The 27,471-nt window shown below is 35.7% G+C and overlaps 1 protein-coding gene across 1 annotated transcript in view; it reads left to right on the top strand.

Moving 5' to 3' along the window:
- kl-5 (male fertility factor kl5) overlaps positions 1-27,471 on the top strand; it is a 243,383-nt gene that overhangs the window by 123,391 nt on the left and 92,521 nt on the right. The window contains exons 11-12 of the mRNA XM_086840572.1: positions 838-3,645; positions 18,499-20,171. Of these exons, the coding sequence (XP_086696698.1) occupies positions 838-3,645; positions 18,499-20,171 (4,481 nt within the window). The remainder of the gene's footprint in view (positions 1-837; positions 3,646-18,498; positions 20,172-27,471) is intronic.

The raw sequence follows: 27,471 nt of genomic DNA, 5'->3' as shown, positions 1-27,471 counted from the left end.
ACGTGCGCAAAGCAGCCCAAGTGGAAGGACCAAACTTAACCAGTACTAGCTGCGATAACATGAAGCTGTGGAGGTTCGTAGCCGACAACGACGACGAGTTGGTTTCATCTGGGTCAGATGAAGATGAGCAGGAGGGCCGAGTGTAAAGTAGTGAGGAACTGGCGGACAACGAATACCTAGGGGTTTCGTTGTGAATGGCGTTTGAGCGATCGAGAGAGAAAAGGGAGCGCGGATGAGTTGCGGAAAAGAAGTAAACAGAAGCAGTCGCAATTATCGGGAGTATTTTGAATGTTGTTAAAGTCGATAAAGTTGTTAAAGTCGTTTAAGTTCTTATATTAATCTCAGCATACTAATTCTAAATAAATATTATAATACAAACTCTACATATATACAAGAACGGAACGGGTCGGATCAGACGACTATATTATATAGCTGCAATATTAATGATCGAAAAATTTATACCAAAAAAATTATAACATTTTCAGTTCTCAACAAAATTAGATCAAATTTGAGACATAGCCATTTCATATTAGTCTTACATTTTGTGTCAAAATTTACGAAATTCGGACGATTATATCATATAGGTGCCATACAAACGATCGTTAGATGTAGAGGAAAAATGCAAATCTGTGGATGTTAAATTGTAAATATAATATGTATAGGTGAATGAAATGAAAGCACGTATTACTTCATTGTTTTTTAACTTAAATATATAAATATATATATATATATATATATATATAATTTTTTTTTTGTATTCTTTTCGTTTTTTTGTTTTTTTTTTGGTTGACTTGTTAATTAATTTACTTATATATATTTATGTATTATTTATAATAGGAGCTGCAAGATTTTGTTGATGAGGCCAATGTAGTACTGAAAATAGAGCTGCAAAAGGATGATTTTGAAGGTTTAGTCAAGATTTTATCTGTTCTGAATCAGATCAACGAAAAGCAGTACATATATGATTCTATGTTTGAACCACTTAAGGAAATTATTGACTTTCTTAAACTTTACAACTACGAGTTCAAAGACACTGAATTGGCCCAAATTAACGAGTTACCTGATGCTTGGATGAAAGTGAAACGCCTAGCAGCTACGACAAAGCAGGTTATTGCTCCAATACAAAGCTATCAAGTGGATCTTATTGAAAAGCGCATTCTTCTCTGCGACAATATGGCAAATACCTACCGAAAGAAGTTTATTGGAAAGAAGTTCTTTTTTGTTCCGTGCTTAAACTGCTATGATTGCATTGACGAATCAGATTTGGAAATTGTTGCTTTAGAAGAACGTCAAAAAAGTCTAGCTGAATCAGCTGTTCTATTTGAATTACAGGGCCCAGATGCTTCAAAAATAGAACTTTGTAGATTTGACTTAAAACTGGTAAAGATAATGTGGGATTTTGTCATCACAATACAGTCTACTATTAACGATTGGAAAAAGACTCCGTGGAAAAAAATTGACATCGAAAATATGGATCAGGAGTGCAAAAAGTTTGGCCGTGAGCTTCGTGGTCTTGATAAAGCCATGCGAGATTGGGAGCCATTCATTTTTATAGAAGCATCACTTAAAAATCTTATGACCTCCCTTCGAGCGGTAACTGAGCTACAAAATCCCGCCATCCGGGATCGTCATTGGGTAGAATTGATGCAAACCACCCAAGTTAAGTTTAGCATGGATGATTCCACTACACTTAAGGACTTGATTGATCTCAATCTTCACGAGTATGAAGAAGAGGTAAAGAATATTGTCGACAAATCAGTTAAAGAAATGGCAATGGAGAAGCAGCTTAGAGATATAGCTGCTGCTTGGGCCACTATGGAGTTCGGCTCAGAAATACATGAACGAACCGGCATTAAGCTGCTAAAAGCATCTGAAGAAATGATCGAAACATTAGAAGACCACCAAGGACAACTTCAGAATATGGCCTCATCAAAATATATTGCATTCTTTGAACACGAGGTGCGCCTTTGGCAAAACAGATTATCAAATGCTGATCAGATAATTGGATCTTGGTTTGAAGTGCAACGAAAATGGCAATACTTGGAAAGCATTTTCATCGGATCCGAGGATATTCGGTCACAGCTGCCCGAGGACTCAAAACGTTTTGATTATATTGATAAAGAGTTTAAGGCGCTTTTAGCTCAAATGAACGCCGACAGGAATGTTGTGAGATCCACAAATAGATCCGGCAGCAAGTTGTATGAACATCTTGAGATGTTGCTTAAGATGCTGCTGCTCTGCGAGAAGGCATTGAATGACTATTTAGAAACCAAGCGCTTAGCCTATCCTCGATTTTATTTTGTATCTTCCGCAGATCTGCTAGATATCTTGTCTAATGGTAACAACCCTGCCCTTGTTGCGCGGCACTTAACAAAGCTCTACGACTCGATGGGAAAACTTAATCTTATCTCTGGGTCAAAGCTTGCAGCTGGAATGGTAGCAAAAGAGCTAGAAGAGTATGTTCCATTTCTGGAGAACTGTGATTGCAGCGGTAAAGTAGAGGTCTGGCTTAACCGAATAACAGATAAAATGCGTGATACTTTACGCGACCAACTAAAGCGTTCCTTAACATTTTATGATAACAAGCCTCGCCACGTATGGATATTTGAGTGGCCTGCCCAGCCAGCTCTTGTTGGTACACAAATAATGTGGACTACGGAGACTAATGATGCATTTGCCAAGGTTCAACAGCGCTATGAGAACGCACTCAAAGATTATAATAAAAAACAGGTCAACCAGCTTAACAATCTTATAATACTACTTTTGGGCGATCTCACAGCCGCCGAAAGGCAGAAGATCATGACAGTCTGTACCATTGACGTCCATAGTCGCGATGTTGTAGCAACTATAATAGCCAAAAAGGTAGAAATACAAACCGCCTTTCAGTGGCAAAGCCAATTGCGACACCGTTGGGACCCTAAGATTGATGATTGTTTTGCTAATATCTGTGATGCCCAATTCCGTTACGATTACGAATACTTAGGCAATACGCCGCGACTTGTGATTACACCATTAACAGATCGCTGCTATATTACCCTTACTCAGTCACTACATTTGGTGATGGGTGGGGCTCCTGCAGGACCGGCTGGGACTGGTAAAACAGAAACTACTAAAGACCTAGGACGAGCTTTGGGTATGATGGTTTATGTGTTTAATTGTTCAGAGCAAATGGATTATAAGTCCATAGGCAATATTCACAAGGGCCTAGCGCAAACTGGTGCTTGGGGATGTTTTGACGAGTTCAATAGAATTTCAGTGGAAGTTTTATCCGTAGTTGCCGTGCAAGTAAAATGTATACAAGATGCTATTAAGAGTAAGAAACAAATTTTCAGCTTTTTGGGCGAGCCTATTGTTTTACGTACCACCGTTGGCGTGTTTATAACGATGAATCCCGGTTATGCTGGACGAGCAGAATTGCCGGAGAACCTAAAAGCCTTATATAGGCCATGTGCAATGGTTGTACCCGATTTCGCTTTAATAAGCGAGATAATGCTGGTGGCCGAGGGATTTCAGGAAGCTCGTTTGCTCGCACGCAAATTTATCACTCTTTATACTTTATGTAAGGAACTCCTCTCTAAGCAAGATCATTATGACTGGGGTCTGCGTGCAATTAAGTCAGTTCTTGTAGTGGCCGGTGCGCTCAGGGTAAGTTTCTATTTGTGTTAAATAATTTTTTTTTAATATTTTCGGAATTTATATATTGTAGTTGCTTAACGTTAGGCTCTATCAACAATTGTTAGGGGACATAATTGCATACTTCGGAAACAGGAAATTTTTAAACTCATCTAGTTTAAAACTAAAGCTCAAGGATTAGGAATCATAATGCACCACAGTCAGAACACTTATGAAAATAAATATATTAGGACACATATTTTGGGTATAATTTATTTACTTGTATTAAATCTTTTGGTATTCCCGTAGGCATTGCCTTCTACAGGATCAAGCAGAGTTGTAATACTGATATTTATTTTAGACCGCGGAAGCATTACAGTGGAAGGTGCTGATCATTCTGTAACGATTGGCCAGCTCATTACCGATTTAGATGACCAGTGGTCAAGTACTCGCAATTTGCACGCGTGTCAAATATCGCATCCAGTTTTTAGTTGGTGTCCAGTTCTAAAATTATATGCAAACTTTGGGCTCGAAATTATGAGTTATTTAATTTGTGAACAAGTGTGACTTTCTACACGATTTATTTTGAGACCAAATCCACTTATTCGAAATGTTTACTCCGACCTGTATTGTTTCATTCTTTTGAAACAAACTTTGTATATCGAAATACATTAACCAAAATATTTAAATTTAAATTTAAATGTAAACAAGAAAATAAGCTAACTTCGGCACGCCGAAGTTTATATACCCTTGCAGATAGAACTTCGATGATTAGGAATCCAAACAATATTAATTACATATATTTGTGTTAAACAACAATGAAGTAATACCTGATTTCATTTCATTCACCTATACATATTATATTTTCAGTTTTACATTCACTGATTTGCATTTTGCTCTACAACAAACGATCGTTTGTATGGCACATATATCATATAGTCGTCCGATTTTTATAAAATTTGACTCAATATTTAAGACTAATATGAAATGGCTATACCTCAAATGAAATAAAAATTTGTTGGAAACTAAAAATATTATAATTTTTAATTGTATTAATTTCTATACCTCAAATTAAATAAAAATTTGTTGAAAACTGAAAATATTATCATTTTTAATTGTATTAATTTCCCGATAGTTCCTATGGGAGCTATATGATATAGTAGTCTGATATTAATAAAATTTTACACAAAATTGTAGAGTATAATAAAATGACTATATCTCAAATTCACGAATATATATACTTTATATGGTCGGAGGTGCCTCCTTCACTGCGTCGCAAACTTCTGACTGAAATTATAATACCCTGCAAGGGTATAAAAAGCCTGAGGAAACATTGGTTAATTGTAAAATTAATCTAAATTTCGAAACATTTAAACCTTTTAGCTGTGCCCCAAGACGACTCGCTTACTCAGAGAAGGAAAAATTACAGCGGTTGCTAGACGAATATTTAAAAGAAGGAATTATACAGCCCAGCAAGTCCGAGTTTGCTTCACCCATAGAGTTAGTCAAAAATAAGACAGGAGACATTAGATTGTGTATAGACCTTAGAACCTTAACAAGATTTTGATAAAAGACAATTATCCAATACCGCTCATCGATGATCTCTTAGACAAATTAGTTCATAAGAAAGTTTTCACGAAAGAATGGTTATTTTCATGTTTTTGTCAATAAGGAATCGGTAAAATATACCTCTTATGTTGCACCGTTAGGTCAATTCGAGTTGATCAGTATGCCAATGGGCCTTAAAACTGAGTCAGCAGTGTTTCAGAGATTTGTAAACAAGATTTTCGAGGATCTTATTAAAGATAAAAAAATAATTGTGTATATGGATGACATAATGATCGCCAGCAGGGATATTGAGCAACATTTGGAAATCTTGAATGAACATGAACTAACCGGCATTAAGCTGCTAAAAGCATCTGAAGAAATGATCGAAACATTAGAAGACCACCAAGGACAACTTCAGAATATGGCCTCATCAAAATATATTGCATTCTTTGAACACGAGGTGCGCCTTTGGCAAAACAGATTATCAAATGCTGATCAGATAATTGGATCTTGGTTTGAAGTGCAACGAAAATGGCAATACTTGGAAAGCATTTTCATCGGATCCGAGGATATTCGGTCACAGCTGCCCGAGGACTCAAAACGTTTTGATTATATTGATAAAGAGTTTAAGGCGCTTTTAGCTCAAATGAACGCCGACAGGAATGTTGTGAGATCCACAAATAGATCCGGCAGCAAGTTGAAGGATGTCTTTCTAAGATTAGCTCAGAACAGGTTAGAATTGCGAATTTATAAGTGTGAGTTCCTTCAATCAAATATATAAAAATTTAGAGTTCATTATAAGTGGCGAAGGCATAAAAGCTAAAAATGATACAATCTATAGATGATAAAGGGATAGAAGCCATTCCGAATTTTCCGGTCCCAAACAAAACACAATCCGTGCAAAGTTTCCTGGGCTTGTGTTCTTACTTTCGTAGGTTCATAAAGGATTTTTCGACGTTAGCAAAACAATTATATGATCTTTTGAGACAAGATCTGCTTTTTATCACTCAAGGAAAAATTGGTGCAAGCACCTGTGTTGGCAATTTCCAATTACAAAGACGACGTAGAACTGCACTGTGGTGCCAACGCTCTCGGTTTTGGCGCGGTACTATGTCAAAAGAAGGAAGATGGAAAATTACACCCCATATTTTATTTCTCTAGACGCACAACCGTTGCAGAGGCTAAATATCACAGTTTCGAGCTGGAAACTAAGGCCATTATTCACGAATTGTGCAGATTTTGAATATATTTTATCTGGGAAACGTTTTAAAATTATGACTGACTCACCCTAACGCTTAATAAGATTGAGCTTAATCCGCGAATAGCCAGGTGGGCGTTGGAGCTCCAAAATTACGACTATGAGCTCGTACATAGAGAGGGGAAAAGAAGGCAGCATGTCGACGCTCTCAGTAGATGCACAAATACTTTGATAGTACAGTCGAACACGTTTGAAGATAATTTAGTAATTTGCCAAGCCAAGGATCCAAAAGTTCAAAATATTAAAAAAAAAAGACAGAAGTAAACGAACATACATTTTTTGAGATGAGAAACGGAATTATCTTTACAAAATGTAACGATGGCAGATTAAAGGCAGATGCTGACATGGATGAGCACACTCTATATAAATATCACAACGAAATCGGGCACATAGGTAGAGACAAAATATTAGATATCATTTTAAAAACTTACTGGTTTCCTAACGCTAAAGACAAATGTTTAAGCCACATTGAACATTGTTTAAAATGTGTAGCATTTTCCCCGAAAACAGGAAAAGAAGCGTTTCTACACTGCATTCCGAAAGCGAGCAAACTATTCGAACTAATTCATATTGATTATTATGTTCCAATTGACACAGGTAGGGATAAGAAACATATTTTTGTGATTATCGATGATTTCACAAAATTCGTACGTTTATATGTCACAAAAACCAATAACACAAAGGAAGTTATTAAAGCTTTAAAGGATTATTTTAGAGCATACAGCAAACCTTAATGCATAATTTAAGACAGGGGAAGTTGTTTCACTTCCAAAGAGTTTGATGATTTCCTTTTAGAGTTTGAAATCAAACTTATGAAGATAGCGACCGTATCACCTCAGGCTGATGGACAGGTCGAAAGAGTTAACAGGAGTCTAGGACCGATGATAGCGAAACTGATAGAAACAGAGAAAGGTATATACTGGGACACTATTAAAGATAAAGTAGAACATGCATTAAATAATACCACTAAGCAAGTGACTTGTCCCACGGTTTTATTTTAGTCTAGTCTATGCATATGTTTATAATTCCCACGACTGTATCTATTTTATTATTTTTTGGCTTTTAGTGCATTTATCTTAAACATTGCAATGTATGTTTAACATAAAACCGTTTAACTTAAAAAGTTTTTTACCTATTTTTATTTTCCATTTTTAATTTTTTTTTTATCCACCCTAATGCCATACAGTTCTCGGCGCGTTTTAACCTTTCACCTTAACTTGGGTGGTGTACCGCTAACGACGTATCATATTTAGCCACCCTAACGCCACACAGTCCCCAACACGATACAAAATTTTGACTTGGGTGGTGGATTCAGGCTAGATTAATCAGATACCAAAATTACAGATTCAATTTCTAAATTTAAATCTTATTATTATATGCCATTTAGTGGCTGTGCCCATCTTAAATATTGAGGTTGTATAGTGCACTTTATTTTTCTTGTCAAGCCATATTGATATTCATATTGGTGGGATTGATAAACAATTGATATCAGCCATTTGGTAGCGGCGGCCCTCTTAGATTTCAATTTTGCATAGTAAATTGTATTCTACTTGTTGAGGCCTTTCATTTGATACCCATGTTGATGGGATTGATAAAACCTAAGTTATCCGCCATTTTGTAGCGGCGGCCATCTTGAATTTATTATGTTAATGAATAAACATAATTGTATTGTCACCAAAATCCAAAGTGTATACAAAATTTCAGATCAATCGGTTGACAGGAAGAGGTTGAAATTTGAATTACTAAATTTGACCCACGAAAAAAGAAAACAAACAGGGTGAGCTAAATAAAACCTTTTAATATATATAATTTATAACTTATTAATAATTAATGACCGAATAACAATCTGCAAGGATATACAAGAGTCGCCGTTCCACAGTTAGCTTCAAGGTCATTCAGTAAAGAAGAAACAATGCAACAAAATGTCGCCCTTGGTGTATTCCCAATAACACATTTCTTCACAGTTATCAGAATCATCTATATTGCATCTTTTCAAGTGAACGGATTTGTTTTTTTTTTTCTTTCGCCCTCGATTTGCGTTTGCATAAGCCACCGGAGTTTCAATTTATTCTTCCATCTTGTGTTCAATAACTTCCCGTTTACTGCGCGTGTGCTTGCATCTATTCATATTTATGTATTCTATGAATGACTTTTTTTCTCAATTTTAATTGTGCTGTTAGTACTTTCCTTCTTTTTTTGGCATTTATCATTGTGTCTTCCCCGTTTAGCCGTTCTTTGCGTCGTTGCGAATGCTAAACGTTTCCTGCTTACTCCTACGCTCACATGCTCTCTCGATCTCTTTGCGCAGCTGCCATGCTAAATCTTATCTATCGCTCTCTCTAGCTTTTCTTCTCTCGTTAGAACTACAATGGTAAGTCTGAATTATGACTTCTGAAATGGTATGCTTTTCTAAAACCAGCAAAAAGGCCATTTCTTCAGGTGACCTCACATTCGGCTGCTGGCTTTGCGACAGAATGTTACATGCTAACTGCATTGGTGTAGTTCAGACTGTGGACGATGTAAGAAGAAACATCGAGGCATTTCGGGAAGTGGAAAAGGAAATTATGTGTTTTATGCGACAAAACAAGGGCGGTTTTAAGTATCTGTTATCTAGTTTTCGTAAAACTTATATGTTCTTGGCGCTTGATAGCCAATTTATTAGCCTTACACTATTAAATAAGTCTTCTAGTCGCAAAAAAAATCCCCAATTGGAGGGCGGAAGGAAAGCAGATCCCTACAACCCGCACCGAGTACTCTGCAGCAGCAAAGGCATTACAGTGCTGAAGATCCGTAACGTCACGATTTTTTCGTGCTGGCTTTTGAACTGCTTCAGGCTCCAACACATTTCGTTCTAAAGCCAGAGAGAGCGTTCTAGAACCAGCCGCTCTCTCTCACGCATTCAGTGATGTTTTCGTGCTGGCTCTAGAGTCAGCAGCTCCCTCTTACACATACAGCAACATGGCGTGTCTCAAAAGAGCGATTTCAGGATTGAACCTATTACTTATTTTTATACCCTTGCAGGGTATTATAATTTCAGTCAGAAGTTTGCAACGCATTGAAGGAGGCACCTCCGACCATATAAAGTATATATAATCTTTATCAGGATCAACAGCCGAGTCGATCTAGCCATGTCCGTCTATCCGTCTGTCCTTCTGCCCGTCATGGACAGACGGCGTTTCTACGCAAACTAGTCTCTCAGTTTTGAAGCTATCTGAATGAAACTTTGTAGTTAACTTTATATATACTCTTACTCGTATATATGTCGGACCGGGTCATCATATAGCTGCCACAGTAATGATCGGAAAATCGTTAAAAAAAAAATTATAACATTTTCAGTTTTCAACAGAATTTGATCAAATGTGAGATATAGCAATTTTATGTTACTTACAATTCTTTGTAAAATTTTATTAAAAAAGGACTACTATATCCTATAGCTCCCATGATACGATCGAGAAATTAATACAATTAAAAATAATTACTTTTTCAGTTTTCAACAGAATTTGATCAAATTTAAGATGCAGCCATTTTATATTACTCTTAAATTTTGTGTAAAGTTTTATGAAACCCGGACTACTCTATGCTTAGCTCCTATAGGAATGATCGAGAAATTAAGACAATTAAAAATTATAACTTTTTTTGTTTTCAGCAGATTTTCAATTTGAGATATAGCCATTTTATATCAGTCTTAAATTTCGTGTCAAATTTTATTTCATATACAGTTTGTCAAGTAATTCTTTGCAAAACGAAAAATCCCTCACAATTTTGTGTTTAAACTGAAAATTTATTAACAAATACAAGAATTTTTAAAAATTTTCTTTTATAATATTATTAGGATAACTTTAATCTATAAATATAAAAAACAAAACTTAAATATTTTAACTTAAAACATAGTAAAAAATAGCAAAATCAAAAACATTGCAATTCGTATGCTGTCAATTAATTCTTTGCAATTTGCAAAGACGTTATAGTTTACCAAGGATAACTTAAAAACTATAATAGCTGCGGCGTTAATATTTTATGTGGAGTACATTTGCATCTATTACAGCATGGAGGCGTCACGACATTGGCATTATTAGCCCCTTTAAGTCGTAATATTCTGGAATTTTCTCCCATTTCTCCTGTATTGCTTTAATTAAACCCTTTTTATGCTTTGTTTTGTTTTAAGCAATAGCTACTGTGGCCTTCTGCTTAAATTGTTATAACTGACTGAATATTTGTTGAGTAAATAAATTTATCGTAAGTAACTACATTAGGTGTAATGTTTATACAGTGGAAAATTAAATCTAGTTATTAAAAGTAAGATTATATTATATGTTACAATATTATGTACATTGGTGTGATTAGGTTAACAATTTGTTGAAAGTAATATAATATTATATATTATTGTAGAGGTGGATGGATTTGATAAATTCAATTGTTTTTTCAAAATTTTTTGGGTTTAATATATTTTCTAGGGTATTTTGGGGGAGTTTATTTCTTTGTTCAACGTAGAGAGGACATTCTAGGAATATGTGGGTTGGAGTTAGATTACGATTGCAGTGTTGGCATGTAGGAGGTGGGGTTTTATCAAATAGATGACTATGTGTTAGTTTAGTGTGTCCGATACGAAGTCTCATAAATTTGATGATGTCCATTCGAGGAGCTGTTGCGCTTAAGAGGTCAATTTCATTCTGCTTATTTGGGTTAATAATTTTGTAGTGTAGGGATGTGTGGTTCCAGGTTAAATCAAATTTGGCTTTCATATATGTGTTAATGTACTTAAGAATGTCTGATGTGTTGTGGTTTTTTTCCAGTATTAAAGGACGTTTAGTAGCTTCCTTAGCAGCTTGGTCTGCAAGTTCGCTGCCGGTAATGTTGCAGTGTCCTGGGACCCATATTAGGGAGAATTTGTTTTTATATTTGGAGATAATCTTTATAATTTCTTGTGTGTAAAACATGGGATTATTGGGGTTTTCTAACGCTGTGAGCGCAGAAAGTGAGTCGGTGCATATAGCGAATTTTCCTTTTTGTTTTTCTGCGTATCTACATGCGTAAAGGATGGCCGCTATCTCGGCAGTGAATATAGAAGAGTAAGGTGGGAGCATTTGTTGGGTTAAAATGGATTGTGTGGAGGTTACGCTATAGGTTACCCCGCTTTCCGATTTCGAACCGTCTGTGTATACGAATGTGTGTTGTTTGAGGGTGTGTTTTATTTCTAGAAAATTTTGATAGTAGACTATTGGGGGGGTGTTGGATTTAGTTGATGTATGTAAAGATTTGTTTATATTGGAGTGGTTGAAGGACCATGTTGGTATTGTTTGTTTTTTATTTGTTATAGGGACTGGGTCAAGAAGTATTGCTTTACAGTTGTCTATAGTTTCTTGTATTGTGGATGTAAGTTTTGGGCGTCGTTTTGCTTTCGTGATTTTTTTTGTAATTTGTTCTAATGGAGTTTTTTTTGCAGCTGATATCATTTTAAAGTTTTTTAATATGGCATGTTCGGTTCTATGTTCTATTGGTTTGATGTTGGATTCGTAGAGTAGGTTATGGATTGGTGAGGAGCGAAAGAATCGGAATGCTATTCTAATAGCTGAGTGGTAAACTGTTTTTATTTTTTGAAGCTTTGATTTTGGTGCTCTTCCGTATAGGAAAAGTTCATAGTCAATTTTAGACATGATAATTGAGTTAATTACATAAATGATCGTTTTAATGTGGCAGTTGAAGCTTGTGCTGGAAAGGCATTTTATAATATTAAGTCTTTTGGCTATTTGTAATACTAATTTATCTATGTGTTCGTCCCAATTGTATTTATTGGTTAAAGTGATACCTAATATTTTTAGAGATTTTTCATTTTTAATATTGAGATTATTTATTATTGTAAAATTGCACTTTCTTTTTCGACAAATGTGTAGGTGTTTTGTTTTCGGTAGGGGGAGACTTGCTCCGGAGTAATCGCACCATTCCTGAATGTCTGTAAGTAAGGGATTTATGTCTAAGGAGTTATCTTTTTTGTTTATTCTTTTTAATATTGTATAGTCGTCGGCGTATGCTGTAAACTCGAAAGATTTGTGGAGACCTATTGTTTTGTTAAGTTTGTTGTAAGCAATGGCAAAAAGGATAACGGATAATGGAGATCCTTGTGGGATTCCATTTTCTAGTGGCAGAGGGTGGGATTGTATGTTATGGATTTGAACACAAATTTTTCTATTGGTCAAGAAATTGACTATGTAGTTTATCATTTTGTGTCCTAATTTCCAGGTTATTAGTTCGTCTATTATCGTGTGGATTCCGATTTTGTCAAAAGCTTTAGAAAAGTCGAGTGATATTAGTGATAAATGGTTTTTCCTCGATAGGGTTGCGGTAGTCAGGTAGTCTAGCGATGCTAAAGAATCTGATACCGACTTACCCTTCCTAAAACCCATTTGACGACTATCGAGTAGCTGGCTGTTATTAACTAGCCACCATAGTCTTTTGGAAATTATTTTATCCATGACTTTGGATAAGCAGCTATTTAAGGATATCGGTCGATAGGAGGTTATTGTTGTTTTGTCTGAGTCTGATTTTAAGATGGGTACTATGTTGCTTACTTTAAATTGTTGTGGGATATATGAGTCCAGTATATTATTGTAAAGTTTGAGAAGTCTTTGCATGACTGGATCTGGTAAGTTTTTTATCATTTGATAGCTGATGCGGTCCCTGCCTGGTGTTTTTCCTTTGAGTTGGTTGATGGCGCTTCTCATTTCAATCATTGAAATATCACATTCTAATGGACTGGCGAGGGGGGATGTTTCATGGGTAAAACTATAGTTGAGGTTTTCTTTGTGGGATCTGAATGTGGGATGGAAGTTATTATTTAGAGAAGCATTTGACCAGTATTCGCATAGCGCTTTTGAAATGTCTTGTTTGCTTGTATACATTTCAGATGTGTTTGATGGGTTAGCAAGGCAGTGAATTTGGATATGGGTTTTGAGGCCGCAGAACCTATTATTTTTTTTCCATATTATTGGGATAGGGGTATGAGGATTTATTTCTGAGGTGAATTCGAATAAAGCTTTGCGTTTTTTTATTTTAATTTCTCTTTTTAGTTGTGCATTAGCTTTTTTGTAATTGATTACATTGGTTGTGTTGATATTTTGGCACATGGCCTGCCAGGCTATTTTCTTATTGTTTTTTAGTGTTCTCAGATCGCTGTCCCACCAGGGAACTTGTTTGGATATTTTTGGGTGATATTGTGGGATTGAAAGATGTGCGCTGTGTCGTATTAAAGAGCAGATATTGGCTGTTTCTTGGTTGATATGCGAGCTGGGTGGACTGTTATCAGAAAGTTATTTTGTTAAGGATTGGTAAAAGGGCCAGTTGGCTTTATTAATGTTGAATTTTGGTTTGGAGGGAGGGTCCGTAGACTCCTTTTCAAAAATTTCTATTGATATCGGGAAGTGGTCGCTTCCCGAGAGGTGACTGTCAATTGACCATTTGGAGTGTAGTTTAAGTTCGGGGGAAGCAATGGTGAGGTCGATGTGTGTAAAGGTATGGTGTGTAGTAAAGTGGGTGGGGGAGCCATTGTTGAGGGTTGTTAATAAGGACTGGTTAATAAATTTAAACATGATGTTACCTCGTGTGTTATTTTTGGGGGATCCCCAACTATTGTGCCAGCTATTGAAGTCGCCTGTTATTAATATTGGGGTGTCAATATGGTAAGTGTTGTGCAGATCTTGTAAAGTGAATTTTTTGTTTGGTGGTATATAACTAGAAATTATGGTGAACTTGACTTTTGAATTTACTGTTACGGCTATTGAGTCAAAGCTAATGTTACCAATTTGGGCTTGTTGTTGTTGCAATGAATTGTGGAGTAAAAGAGCTACTCCGCCATAGGGGTTATTAGCATTGTTAGTGCTGTATAGAGTAAAGTTGATTGGAATGGGGATATTGTGGGTAGAGTGGAGGTGGGTATCTTGAAGGGAGATTATTTTGGGATTTTTGCTTTTAATAAGAATTTGTAGATTATTATAGTTATTGAGGTATCCATTAATATTAAGTTGTAATATTCTTAGCATAGGAATTAAGAAGATTTTGACTTAAAACTATCTTGATTTGTTGATTTTAGCAATTATAAATCTAGTTCTTCATCGGTACTCATGAGCTCAAATGACTTCTTTTTATCTTTTTTTTCAGTTTTTGTTTTTGGGTTGCTTTTTATACCCTTGCAGGGTATTATAATTTCAGTCAGAAGTTTGCAACGCAGTGAAGGAGGCACCTCCGACTATATAAAGTATATATATTCTTGATCAGGATCAACAGCCGAACCGATCTAGCCATGTCCGTCTGTCCGTCTGTCCGTCTGTCCGTTTCTACGCAAACTAGTCTCTCAGTTTTGAAGCTATCTGAATGAAACTTTGCAGTTAGTCTTCTATATACTCTCACTCGTATATATGTCGGAACGGGCCGGATCGGACGACTATATCATATAGCTGTCATAGGAATGATCGGAAAAGTTTTACAAAAAAAATTATAAAATTTTTAGTTTTCAACAGAATTTGATCAAATTTAAGATATAGCCATTTCATATTATTCTACAATTTTGTGTAAAATTTTATGAAAATCGGACGGCTATATCATATAGCTCCCAGAGGAACGATCGAGAAATTAATTCAATTAATAAGTATAACATTTTCAGTTTTCAACAGATTTTCATCAAATTTGAGATATAGCCGTTTCATATTATTCTATCGCGGTGGCGATAACATTTTTAGTTTTCAACAGAATTTAATCAAATATGAAATATAGCCATTTCATATTATTCTAAAATTTTTTGTAAAATTTTATGAAAATCGGATTACTATATCATATAGCTCCCATAGGAACGATCGAGAAATTAATACAATTAAATTTATAACTTTTTTAGTTTTCAGCTGATTTTCATCCAATTTGAGGTATAGCCATTTTATATAAGTTTTAAATTTTGTGGCAAATTTCATAAAAATCGGACGACTATATCATATAGGTGCCATACAAACGATCGTTTGATGTAGAGGAAAAATGCAAATCTGTGAATGTAAAACTGCAAATATAATATGTATAAATGAATGAAATGAAAGCAGGTATTACTTCATTGTTCTTTAACACAAATATATCTAATTTATATTGTATGGATTCCTATTCATAGAAGTTCTATCTGCAAGGGTATATAAACTTCGGCGTGCCGAAGTTAGCTACCTTTCTTGTTTCTTTTGATTTTAGGGGAATGCTTAGTTTATTTGGTCTAGCTGAGTATATTTTTAGTTTTAAATCTTCACTGGTTTCAGAGTGTGTGAATTGTTTTGATGTCGATGCCGTGGTGTCCATGATATCTAAAGAGTCTACGTAGCTGATAATTTTCCTTGTGTTGGGTGTTGAATTTGTTGTTGTTTCCGAAGTGGGTGGTTTGGGTGGAAGTGCAGCTTTCAGAGAGTAGGGAGTATGTGGGTGGATGTGGCGAGTGTTGTAGATGTAACGGGCTGTCTTGTGGTCTACTTTTTCGAACGTCTTTATGGCAGTTAGTTCCTTTTGTTTAATGAAGGCGGGGCAGGTTTTGTCCATTGCGTTGTGATGTTTGATCTCGTCTTCCTCGTATTTACAATTGATGCAGGTCTGTGTGTTTGTACATGGTTCGTTCTCTTCTGTGTGTTTTTTTTCGGAGCAGTTGGCGCATATTTTATCAGATTTGCAGTAAGCAGTGGGATGTCCAAATTTGAGACAATTGTAGCATCTTAATGGAGGTGGGACGTATTGTTTTACATTAACAGCCTCATAACCTATCCATATTTTGTTTGGTATCGTAATTGTCCTAAAGGTGAGTATTATTAAGCCGGATTCTGTGATTTAATTTTAATTTTCTTCAGGATTTTACGAACTTGAACTACGTTTTGCGGTTTTAATTCTTCCAATATTTTATTTTCTTCTATGTTTCGTAGGTCATTGGAGTAAATCACTCCTTTAGAAGTGTTTAGCGTTTTGTGTTCTTCTACACTGACTGGGAAGTCGTGGAAAGTATTTAATTTGAGTAATTTCTGGGCTTGTAGTGTGTTTTTCGTTTTAATTAGGAGGGTTCCTGCTCTTGTTTTTTTGCATGTTTCGACTGCTCCGTTACAGGCGAAGTCTACAACTTTTTTTATAACGAATGGAGAAACATTTTCAAAGGTTTTATTGTCTTTTCTAATGATGGTAATATATTTTGCTTCTGTTGTGATTATGCTGTTCGTTGTCCGGGGTAGGTCGGGTGGTCGCGATATCGTGGTAACGTTGGGCTCGGGCCCCACAGAGAGTTAGTTTTCGTTACTTATTGATCTGTTTCTTTTTTTTTTTGTTGATACGAGGTAGTCACGAGTCGGATGATTGATATGCGTATAGATCGCAAGCTGATAAGCTGTTGGTTGGAGATTAAGTCTGTCGCACGTCTTTACTCTTTGAAGCTCGGAGTGAAACTGTTAAACCCTTTTTATTTGTTGGAGTCTGTTTAGTCACTTTCTTTCCCAAAAAATCCCAAAAATTTTCTATTTATATTTTTATCTGGGCTTTCCGCAGGAGTGTCAATGACTTTTTTGCAATTAAACAGGAGCCAGGTCCTGCACAGCTGCGATTTGAGTTTGGGTTCGTTTTCCTGGTGCAGTTAATATTTATTTCTTTTTGGACAAGTTACGTCATGCAGACCAAATTTCTCCGCGCTTCTGGTCAATTCCTTTTTAAGGATGTCCAAATAAAACTCTTTCGTCATTATATCATTAAAAATTCCCAGCTCACCAACGCCTTTGGATGATATGCACCCCCTTATCATCACAGAAAACTTGCCAAATTTGAATGTTGGTATGATATTTTTCGGCTGGACACATGTGTTTGGTTTCCTCCAAACTTTATTGGGTCAGCCATGAGTGTGCAGCATTATTTTAGTATCGTCACAAAAAAAAAACTTCATCCCCATACTCAGAAGGCTGGTTAACGTGGCCGATAGAGAAATTAAACCGCCTTTCAATATTTATAGCTGAAAGCATTGGTTTCTTCCTGGCAATGTGTGAGGAGTATTTGTGGAGATTCAGGACTTTCCTCACAGTCTCATGGCAACCTGTTTTTCTGCAATAATTTTATAAGTCCAAAGCCAACTTTCTGAGGGTTGTTGGCGGGTTTTTATCAATTTGTTTCGAAATTTTATAATGGTCGCGTTTGGAGAGCTTTTGGTAATCTGCCTGTAGAATTGTACAGGTCAAGTCTATTTTGGTTTTTAGACCGTTTAATTATTTTATACATTGTTCCTAACTAAATATCAAAAATTTCGGAATGTTCCGACGCCGATTACCCTTTATAATGGTTAAAGTAAACCAATTCTATGTTATTATCGTCAATTCGTTTGCCGGGCATGATTTAAATTCTGGACTCGATCAAACACGAACTTTTTCCAACGAAATTTTTCAAGAATATAAAAGTAAAGACCACTAAGAAGTGGCAAGCATTAATTTTCCTCAGAATTTGCTTTGCGTTGCTTAATTCTAGGAACCTCTTCAACTCCTGTTTGCATTTTGCAAAGAATTAATTGACAGCATACGAATTGCAATGTTTTTGTTATTGCTATTTTTTACTATGTTTTAAGATAAAATATTTAAGTTTTGTTTTTTATATTTATAGATTAAAGTTCTCCTAATAATATTATAAAAGAAAATTTTTAAAAATTCTTGTATTTGTCAATAAATTTTCAGTTTAAACCCAAAATTGTGAGGGATTTTTCGTTTTGCAAAGAATTACTTGTAGAGGAAAAATGCAAATCTGTGAAAGTAAAACTGCAAATATAATATGTACATATAGGTGAATGAAATGAAAGCAGTTAGTACTTCACTGTTTTTTAACAAAAATATATATTATTTTTATTGTATGGATTCCTAGTCATAGAAATTCGATCTGCAAGGGTTTATAAACTTCGGCGTGCCAAAGTTAGTTTCCTTTATGGTTTTTATTTAATTTATTTATTTTTTTAAGCAAACTTTAAGCTTAAACAGTCCGAAGATCGTTTGTATTATGCAATTACTTAAGTATTAATTAAAAAACTATTACTATACTTTTCCTTTTGTTTAACAAAGCGGGACGATCGACTGCGACCAGAAGATCAGGTACTCATGCGGGCACTGCGAGATTTTAATATTCCCAAAATTGTAACGGATGATGTGCCCGTCTTCATGGGTTTAATTGGAGACCTATTTCCAGCCCTTGATGTTCCACGAAAACGTAATCCAGAGTTTGAATCGGTTATCAAGCGCTCCGCCATAGATCTTAAGCTTCAACCGGAAGATGGATTTATCCTTAAAATAGTCCAGTTAGAGGAACTTTTTGCTGTTCGCCACTCAGTTTTCATTATAGGCTTTGCTGGAACTGGAAAATCAGAAGTATGGAGGACCTTAAACAAGACATATCAAAACCAGAAGAGAAAAGCCCACTATAATGACCTAAATCCAAAAGCGGTAACTAATGATGAACTATTCGGCATCGTGAATCCGTCAACACGAGAGTGGAAGGATGGACTCTTTTCTATTCTTATGCGTGACCAAGCCAATCTTGGTGGCACAGGTCCAAAATGGATTGTTCTCGATGGGGACATTGACCCCATGTGGATTGAGAGCCTTAACACTGTTATGGATGATAACAAGGTGTTAACTTTAGCCAGTAATGAGCGCATCGCATTAACTAAAGAAATGCGTCTTCTTTTTGAAATTGCATCGCTGCGGACCGCAACACCAGCCACAGTGTCAAGGGCAGGTATTTTATATATTAATCCGCAGGACTTGGGTTGGACTCCATTTATACAGTCTTGGCTTGGAACACGCACAAATTCGAGCGAAGTATCCATGCTTAACGTTCTATTTGATAAGTATGTACCTCCCCTCCTTGAGATCTTTAGGAATCGACTGAAGTCGATAACGCCTATTTCAGATATTGCACGTTTGCAAATGACCTGCTTTCTGTTGGACAGCATGCTAACTCCGCAAAATGTACCTAACGATTGCCCAAAGGACTGGTACGAGATTTACTTTGTCTTTTGCATTGTCTGGGGCTTCGGCTCTTCGCTTTTCCAGGACCAGATTATTGATTGGCGTAATGAATTCAGTAAGTGGTTCCTAAACGAATATAAAGCGGTCAAGTTTCCACCCTCTGGAACAATATTTTCCTTCTATATTGACAACGACACGAAAAAATTTTTGCCGTGGACAAATTTAGTTCCTGATTTTGAATTAGACATGGATCTGCCTTTGCAGTCAAACTTGGTGAACACAGCAGAGACAACACGTCTACGATTTTTTATGGATACTCTTATAGAGGCAGACCATCCGTTGATGTTAATTGGCCCCTCTGGATCTGGAAAAACAATCTTAATGAATGCTAAGCTCAATGCCCTTCCAACAGAGAAATATGCTTTAACAAACGTTCCATTTAATTTCTACACAACATCTGAGATGCTTCAGCGTATCTTAGAAAAACCATTGGAAAAGAAAGCTGGTCGGAACTATGGGCCAATTGGAAACAAGCGAATGATATACTTCGTTGATGATATGAATATGCCAGAGGTAGACAAATACTTTACCGTTCAGCCACATACATTAATAAGGCAGTTTATGGATTATCACCACTGGTATGACAGACAGAAAATGACTTTACGGGATATCCATCAATGTAATTTTGTGGCTTGCATGAATCCATCAGCTGGTTCATTCACAATAGATCCGCGTCTCCAGCGACACTTCTGCTCCTTTGCCGTAAAGTAAGTTAAAAATATTTTTTACTTCTCATACTCGTGTGTGTTTTCTGCTTAAAGTTGTTCAGAAGCTGACTTTTTCCAAAATATATAGCTTTTTTAAGTTTTTTACACCTGTATTAATTTAACACAACAAAATCACTTCACATTGAGACATAAAAAGATGGTAGCACCTTAAAATCGAAAAATTTCTCATTTATAATTAATTACGATTAATAGACAAATTTTCATCAAGAAAGTATAAGTATCATAATGACAAAAAAATCGCTTTACTGTTGGGAGCTATACTATTGCTATAGGCTTTTGGATACACATAAAGAAAAGTTGAAGATAGCAAACAATTGGCCCCACAATCACGGTTATTTATACAAATTCGTAACAAACAATAAGGAAGCACATTAACTATAAAAAAATCAAAACATTCCAAAATACACACAAGAAGATTGGCCAACCAAATTGTATATATTCTAGCAATAATAAAAATGAACACATGCCGCTAATTTTAACAAATCAAAACTTTTCTATGGTCCTTCGTACTACAGAAGCTTTTAGAAATAGCTTCACTTAGGAGTATAGGAAATATGTTGCAAAACAACATCCCAGAACTCGTTAAGTATTGATGACGAAAATATATATTTATATGTATGTATACGGGCAATTCTTTAGAAAGGTCCACCGCTGCCAAAAACTTAAAATTTGCTTAAAAACGAGTATTTTTAACATGGTTACATAAAAAATTTGTCAGATTGATCAAGACTAAGAGAATTTTTCATTTTCTAAAATAAATTTCAAAAAATCAATGTCAAACACGCGCAAAACGCAAATAATGTTATTTTTATAAAAAAAAGTCATAAAAAAATAGCATGATTTTTTTTTATGTCAATCTCTTAAACAAAAGCATTTTGCTTTTACTTTTGCTTTCTAATATAACACAGAGAATGGAAAGATTCAATATAAAGTGCAAAAGGACATATGCGATCACCAATATTCGTACAGTTTTAGTTTGAATTGTCGCTTTCCAAAATGTCGCGTGCGACCGGGACTAAAATTGAATTTAAAAAACAACTCTCAGTTCTAAAGCTATTTGAATGAAAGTTTGTTGTTAGTCTTCTATATACTCTCACTCCTATATACATAAGTATGTCGGAACGGGCTGGATCGGACAACTATATAATATAGCTGCCATGGGAATGATCGAGAAATAAATATAATTATAAATTATAACTTTCCTAGTTCTCAACAGAGTTCCATAAAATTTTACATATATTCCTTTTATATTTTTCTACAATTTTTTGGAAAATTTTATGAATATCGGACTACTATATCATATAGCTGCCATAGGAACGATAGAGAAATTAATCAAATTACAAATTATAACTTTCAGTTTTCAACAGATTTTCATCAAATTTGAGATATAGCCCTATTTTATTATTCTAGCATTTTATTTTTAATTGTATGAAAATCGAATGACTATATCATATAGACGTCATACAAACGATCATTAGATAAAATGCAATACTGTGAATGTAAAACAATTGTTTTTTAACATAAGTATATATAATTTATATTGTATTAATTCCTAGTGATCAAAGTTCTATCAGCAAGGATATATAAACTTTGGCATGGCAAGAAACAAAAGTTAGCAAACGATCTTTCATTGGAAATAGATTCAACGGATCACTTATTACATGCGACATCTGTTTCAGCGAAGAGAGCTAGAGATGATGATTTGCTTCATGCATTAAAAGGCGTCAGAGAACAACAGACAGGCGACGTGACTGGATCTTTAAAATCTCAGGTGATTATTCCACTTAGCTCTGATGAAGCCTTGGTTTTTTGTTGGAAAAGGGACATACTAAACAGCACTATATCAACGTTGATCATATAAACAAAGGGCATGGCTGCGAAAATTTTCCCCCATATTCTTCCATTCAACTAACAAAACAATTTGCAGACCATCTCAAAGAAAAATTTCGGAAAATCTTGCAAAATATTTTGGGCCATATAGCTGAAAGATGATTGGTTATGCAAAAATATGTTATATCTTAAATGAAAAAGACATCATATTCTACTTTAGTAGCAGGCTATGGATTCGATAGATCTACTGGTCAAGCCTTATATTAACAGAAGTTTTAATCTGAAGAGCCTGCTTTACTAGATCTATTACTATGTGTGACCACAGTGAGACCTCTACAGATGATAAATGCAAATCAGAGAATTATTTGGAATAACAGAGCAGCACAATCTGTAAGATTCTGCAGGGAAATTAAAATTCTGCAGACCAATTAAAATTGAGTATGCAAAAAAAAGACATTTAAAAATTCTACGAGAAAGACATAGTTTGGATATGCAAGTCGCAGGTCTAAAGGAAAAGAAGTTGTCGTTATATATAAAACCCAAAGACACTCATTGATGGTAAAGTACTGAAGCGGTACGTCATCATCTCATTGTTGCCCAATATGTGGGGTTTATCACACAAAGCTTCTCAAAACCTTTGACTTCTTTTCGGAATGTACAGGGTGCGGCACGAAAACTTGCTGATTTGTTTTTGGCGCCAAGCGGCGGGGAGTGGTCGGGTAAGGGTGGGGAGTATCTCATGTTTTAGGGGACTTCCTGAAGTTTCGTCTACTCTTCAGTCAGTCGACATCATGGATTGGACGAAAGAGCAGTGCGCATTTGCCTGCGAGGGTTACTTTTCCAACGGTCGTTCCGTTATTGCCACTCAACTCAACATTCATTCTGCAGGTCGCGTTCCTGGCAGGCAGTCGATTGTTTCGTGGGTGAAAACATTCAGGGAGAGCGGGAATGTGACAAAATCCCAACCAGCTCATCGGAAAATAACATTCGGCAAGCAATCGCAAAAAATTCCGTCGATATGCTTGAGAGAGTTCAGCTGAGCTTCTAAAATCGGGTATCTCAGTGCATTGAAAACGGCTGTCATCACTTGTCCGATGTAATCTTCAAAAGTGTGTAATAAAAACTTCAAAAGGTGTGTTACAAGAATAAAAAAAAATTGAATCATATGTCAACTACTTTTTTTTATAACCTTCTAAAATTAGCAAGTTTTCGTGCCGCACTCTGTATTAAGCCAAGACATGAAAGTCTAAGTGTGGTGGAAATCCATTGCATGCCTGGATTTGATTTTTAAAATTTGTGTTGAACGTAAATTAAAATTCAAAAGTGGCACATTAAACACGCTGACAAAATCAAATTTATGTCTCGGAAAAAAAAAATTCGTGAAATGATGTGGACAAAAATGGGTCTAAATATCTATAAGCATTCGCAAACAAAATGGAAGTGGGAATAGTGATGATGGAGCTAGAAGAGTGTTATCTGATTATGTAATTTATTACATTTATAATTACAAGCTTTGATAAGAATATTTTATACAATTTCTACGTAATTTTTTTTAACAATTTTATGCGGGCATTTTGTCGATGTTGATAAATTGAAGATATTTTGTGAAAATATAATTCTGTTATGCATCAACAGATATCCTTTATGGACCGACGGTTCATAAAACACTTGTTCATGGCTGGCAAATAATGAACACCTCCTTGGTTTCGGTGGGATGTTTATGAAAAAATGTTTTAGAAGCCAGAAATAAGTTTTATAAAAGCGACCGAAGTAGTAAAAAATATTAGTTTAAAATAACTAAATAAACACGCTTTTATAAATAACTGAACTAAAAAGAAGAAAATAATTTATAATTACAAACATAATTATTAAATTCAGAGCAATAGTATATTATTATAAACAAGATCACTAAATTCAGAGTTAAAAGCGTGGGGTGCATCCGGAGACACGGTAGTATCTCGCGCCAAGTACCTGTTATTTTTTTCTGTAATTTATTATATCAATCATTGTCTTAACATGTATTCAGTTCGACTATTTCTGTGAATTTGTCATTTGACTGATATACATAATGCTATCACTAAGCAGAACGTTTATTCTTGGACGTTGATGCACTAAGGTCAGTACATACAAGTGGCCCGTATGACACCAGGCACGTGCCTGTTTGGGTTAGGTGTTAGTAGGCGCGATGGAAAATATAGGACAGAATACGAGGAAAATTGACTACCGGCGTGCTGCCAGATTGTTAGCTTGCATGCTTACTAAGTATGTTAATATCAAAGATTTTAATTTGGGAAGGGAATCTACGTTAGAGATTAGTGTGTACAAATCATTATAATTTGCACATAACACTCTAAAAGGTTCATGCAGTTCAAAGGAGGTCCTACAGTGGCGCAACACTAATGGGATATAGGATCTAGTGGTTCTACATGGTACATGGAAATTAAGCTGACCCAACAAGTCAGCACTTTCCACCTCACCATGGATAAGGTTAAAAATAAAGGTTATCCCTAGCATCGTTCTACGATTGGCTAAGGACGGCAAGTTTATTAATAGGAGTCTACTAGAGTAGAAAGGTAATCTTTGGTTTGCATCCCAATTTAAACCGCGTAGAGCGAAAAGTAAAAAGTTCTTTTGAACCGACTCAATGCGTTTACTATGGACGCCGTACTGAGGGCTCCAAACGCAGCATCCATATTCTATTATAGGACGAACTAAGGAAGTATATAAGGATTTAGTAACATAGGGGTCATTGAATTCCATCGACCACCGTTTAATAAATCCAAGCACACCCCTGGCCCTATTCACCATAGACGAAATATGATCAATAAAGTCAAGTTTTGGGTCCAAGCGGACGCCCAAATCGTCAACTGTATTAATTCTTTCCAAAGAGCAGTCGTTCAGCGTGTAAGTAGCAAGCTTAGGAGCGACACGAGAGAATGTCATTAGCTTGCATTTCGAGCCATTTAAGTTTAATAAGTTTACACGGCACCAAGTTTGAAAATTATTAAGATCTGTTTGTAAATCCGACTGGCAGGCAACGTCATTGTATTGCACGCAAAGCTTGACGTCATCCGCGTACATAAGTACTCTGGAGTTAGTCAAGACTTTGGGCAGGTCATTTATGAACAATGTAAACAATAAGGGTCCCAAATGGCTTCCTTGCGGGACACCAGATGTAACCCTTAGAATATTGGATAAATTATTTTTAAAGAGGACCTTTTGCGTCCTGCCATTCAAATAACTAGAGATCCAATTAAGAAGATCACTTGGAAAACCCATTGAATCGAGTTTTCTAACGAGGAGAGAATGATTAACAGAGTCAAATGCTTTACTGAAATCAGTATAGATTACATCTGTCTGACAATTATTATGGAAGCCCTTTATAATATAGGAAGAGAGCTCCAAAAGATTTGTTGTTGTTGATCTTCGCTTAATAAAACCATGTTGACATGGAGAAATAACCGATCTACAAAGGTGCTGTAAATGAGGGGTGATAATATTTTCAAATAATTTTGGGATGGCCGACAACTTAGAGATTCCTCTATAATTGCTGGCATCCAATTTGCTACCTTTTTTGTGGAGAGGAATAATAAACGATTCCTTCCAAATAATGGGAAAGTGGGAGGTTGCTAAGGACAAGGTAAACAATTTCAGAAGGGGATAGCACAGGGCGTCGGCACAATACCTGAGCACACAGCCAGGAATTCCGTCGGGACCTGGCGAATAAACTGGCTTGACACGATGAAGATCTAAAAGGAGAGAGCTTTCGTTTAGGCTAGGACAGAAAATTAAGTTCGATTTGGGTATGTCGTAGGAATAAGTCTGGTATATATACGAAGAGCTAGAATAGGTTGTTTGAAAAAACTGCGAAAATAGATCGGCTATTGCCTGATCATTATTTGCGGTAGTATTTTCAAATGAAAGCGAGGAAGGATTTGTTTTAGGTTTACGTTTAGTGTTAACGAAATTATAAAACTGTTTTGGGTGCTGTGAGAACTGGGCCCTACAACGAGTTAAATAGTTTTTGTAACACTGCGCGTTCAGCACGGAAAAGTTTGACCGAGCTGATAAATAAATACATACGTGACGAGATATTCTACAGCTGCACTGTTTTTGTTAATCTAATATTTTTTTGTAAATATCAGACATTTTCCTTTATATTTTATGTTCACAGAAATACATTTATCATTGTTTGTAACAATAGTTAAACATGTAATTGGCGAGTCATTGTACTGTGAAACTGTTATTTGCAGGGTTTTTCTATATTTTCATAATTCTCCCCGTACAGATTGTTGCCTTTAGAATATTTTCAACATTGATTATAGATGCACCCCACGCCTTTAACGCTGAATTTAGTGATATTATTTATAATTATATACTATTGCTCTGAATTTAATAATTTTGTTTGTAATTATAAATTATTTTCTTCTTTTTAGTTCAGTTATTTTTAAAAGCGTGTGTTTTAGTTTTTTTAAACGAATATTAATTTTCTATTTTTTAGCGTGGGTACCTATAAACGCGTGTTTTTTTTTAATTTTTTAAGCTATCAGTTATTTTTCGTATTTTAGTTCGATTTATCAATAATCAATTTTAGCGGAGATGTAATTATGAAATATCTTACGAACTATTTCGTAATCTCATTATTTCATGATGCGCAGATCCCGCGCTAGCTCTGTCTCTCTTACTTCTTTACGGAGAATCTTTAAGACAATTTATCAATCCTGACGACCCTAATCCGGAAATTGAAAAATTGTTATCAAGTTATTGCATTGTCATCGGTCCTTGAGAAGTATGCAAAGTTTCAAGTTTATCAGATATTTGGATACCCTTGAAAATAGTGTTCAAAGATTCCGTTACATACATACATAGATACTTACATACATATATCTCGCACTAATAAAAGCGTGTTAAAAATACCTTAGAAGCGGGACAGCTTTGGTCTTTTTATCTTTATTTGGGGTCATTAATTAGATAAATTAGGGATTAAGTGACACTTGTCACCCCTTATAAAGGTAGGGTATTAAAAATTAATTAGGGTCACTGAATGGAGAGAAAACACGTGAGAAACGTGCGTGGAAGCGCTACCGCAACAAATACGCACTTGATACGGCTACGAGTGCGACGGATCGACATCGAAAAGCGTTCGATCCGCGTTAAATCATCTTTCCATGATCGAATCAGACGGCAAAAAGGGATGGAGGGTGAAAAGGTCACATTGCACCTGTCCACTCACGCCCGTTCAAGAAACCTATGCACGCCTACGATCACACAATTCATTAAAGAGGGAGGAATGCAAAGATCACCGTCAGCCGAGATTTTCATAGATGATAAAAAAAGGGACACTTGTGTGCAATCCCCCTCCTCAACAGCACACTAACTCACACGATCCCAAACTAAAATGTAAGGGACGCTGAAAAGATCATAAGCTGCATTCAGTCCATCCCAAAAA

The sequence above is a fragment of the Drosophila serrata genome, unplaced genomic scaffold, assembly GCF_035046125.1.
Source record: "Drosophila serrata isolate PLE 108 unplaced genomic scaffold, ASM3504612v1 contig_92, whole genome shotgun sequence".
In the NCBI taxonomy this organism is placed as follows: Eukaryota; Metazoa; Arthropoda; class Insecta; order Diptera; family Drosophilidae; genus Drosophila; species Drosophila serrata.
Note: the sequence above shows the minus strand (reverse complement) of the source record. Positions and strands in the feature narration are given on the sequence as shown.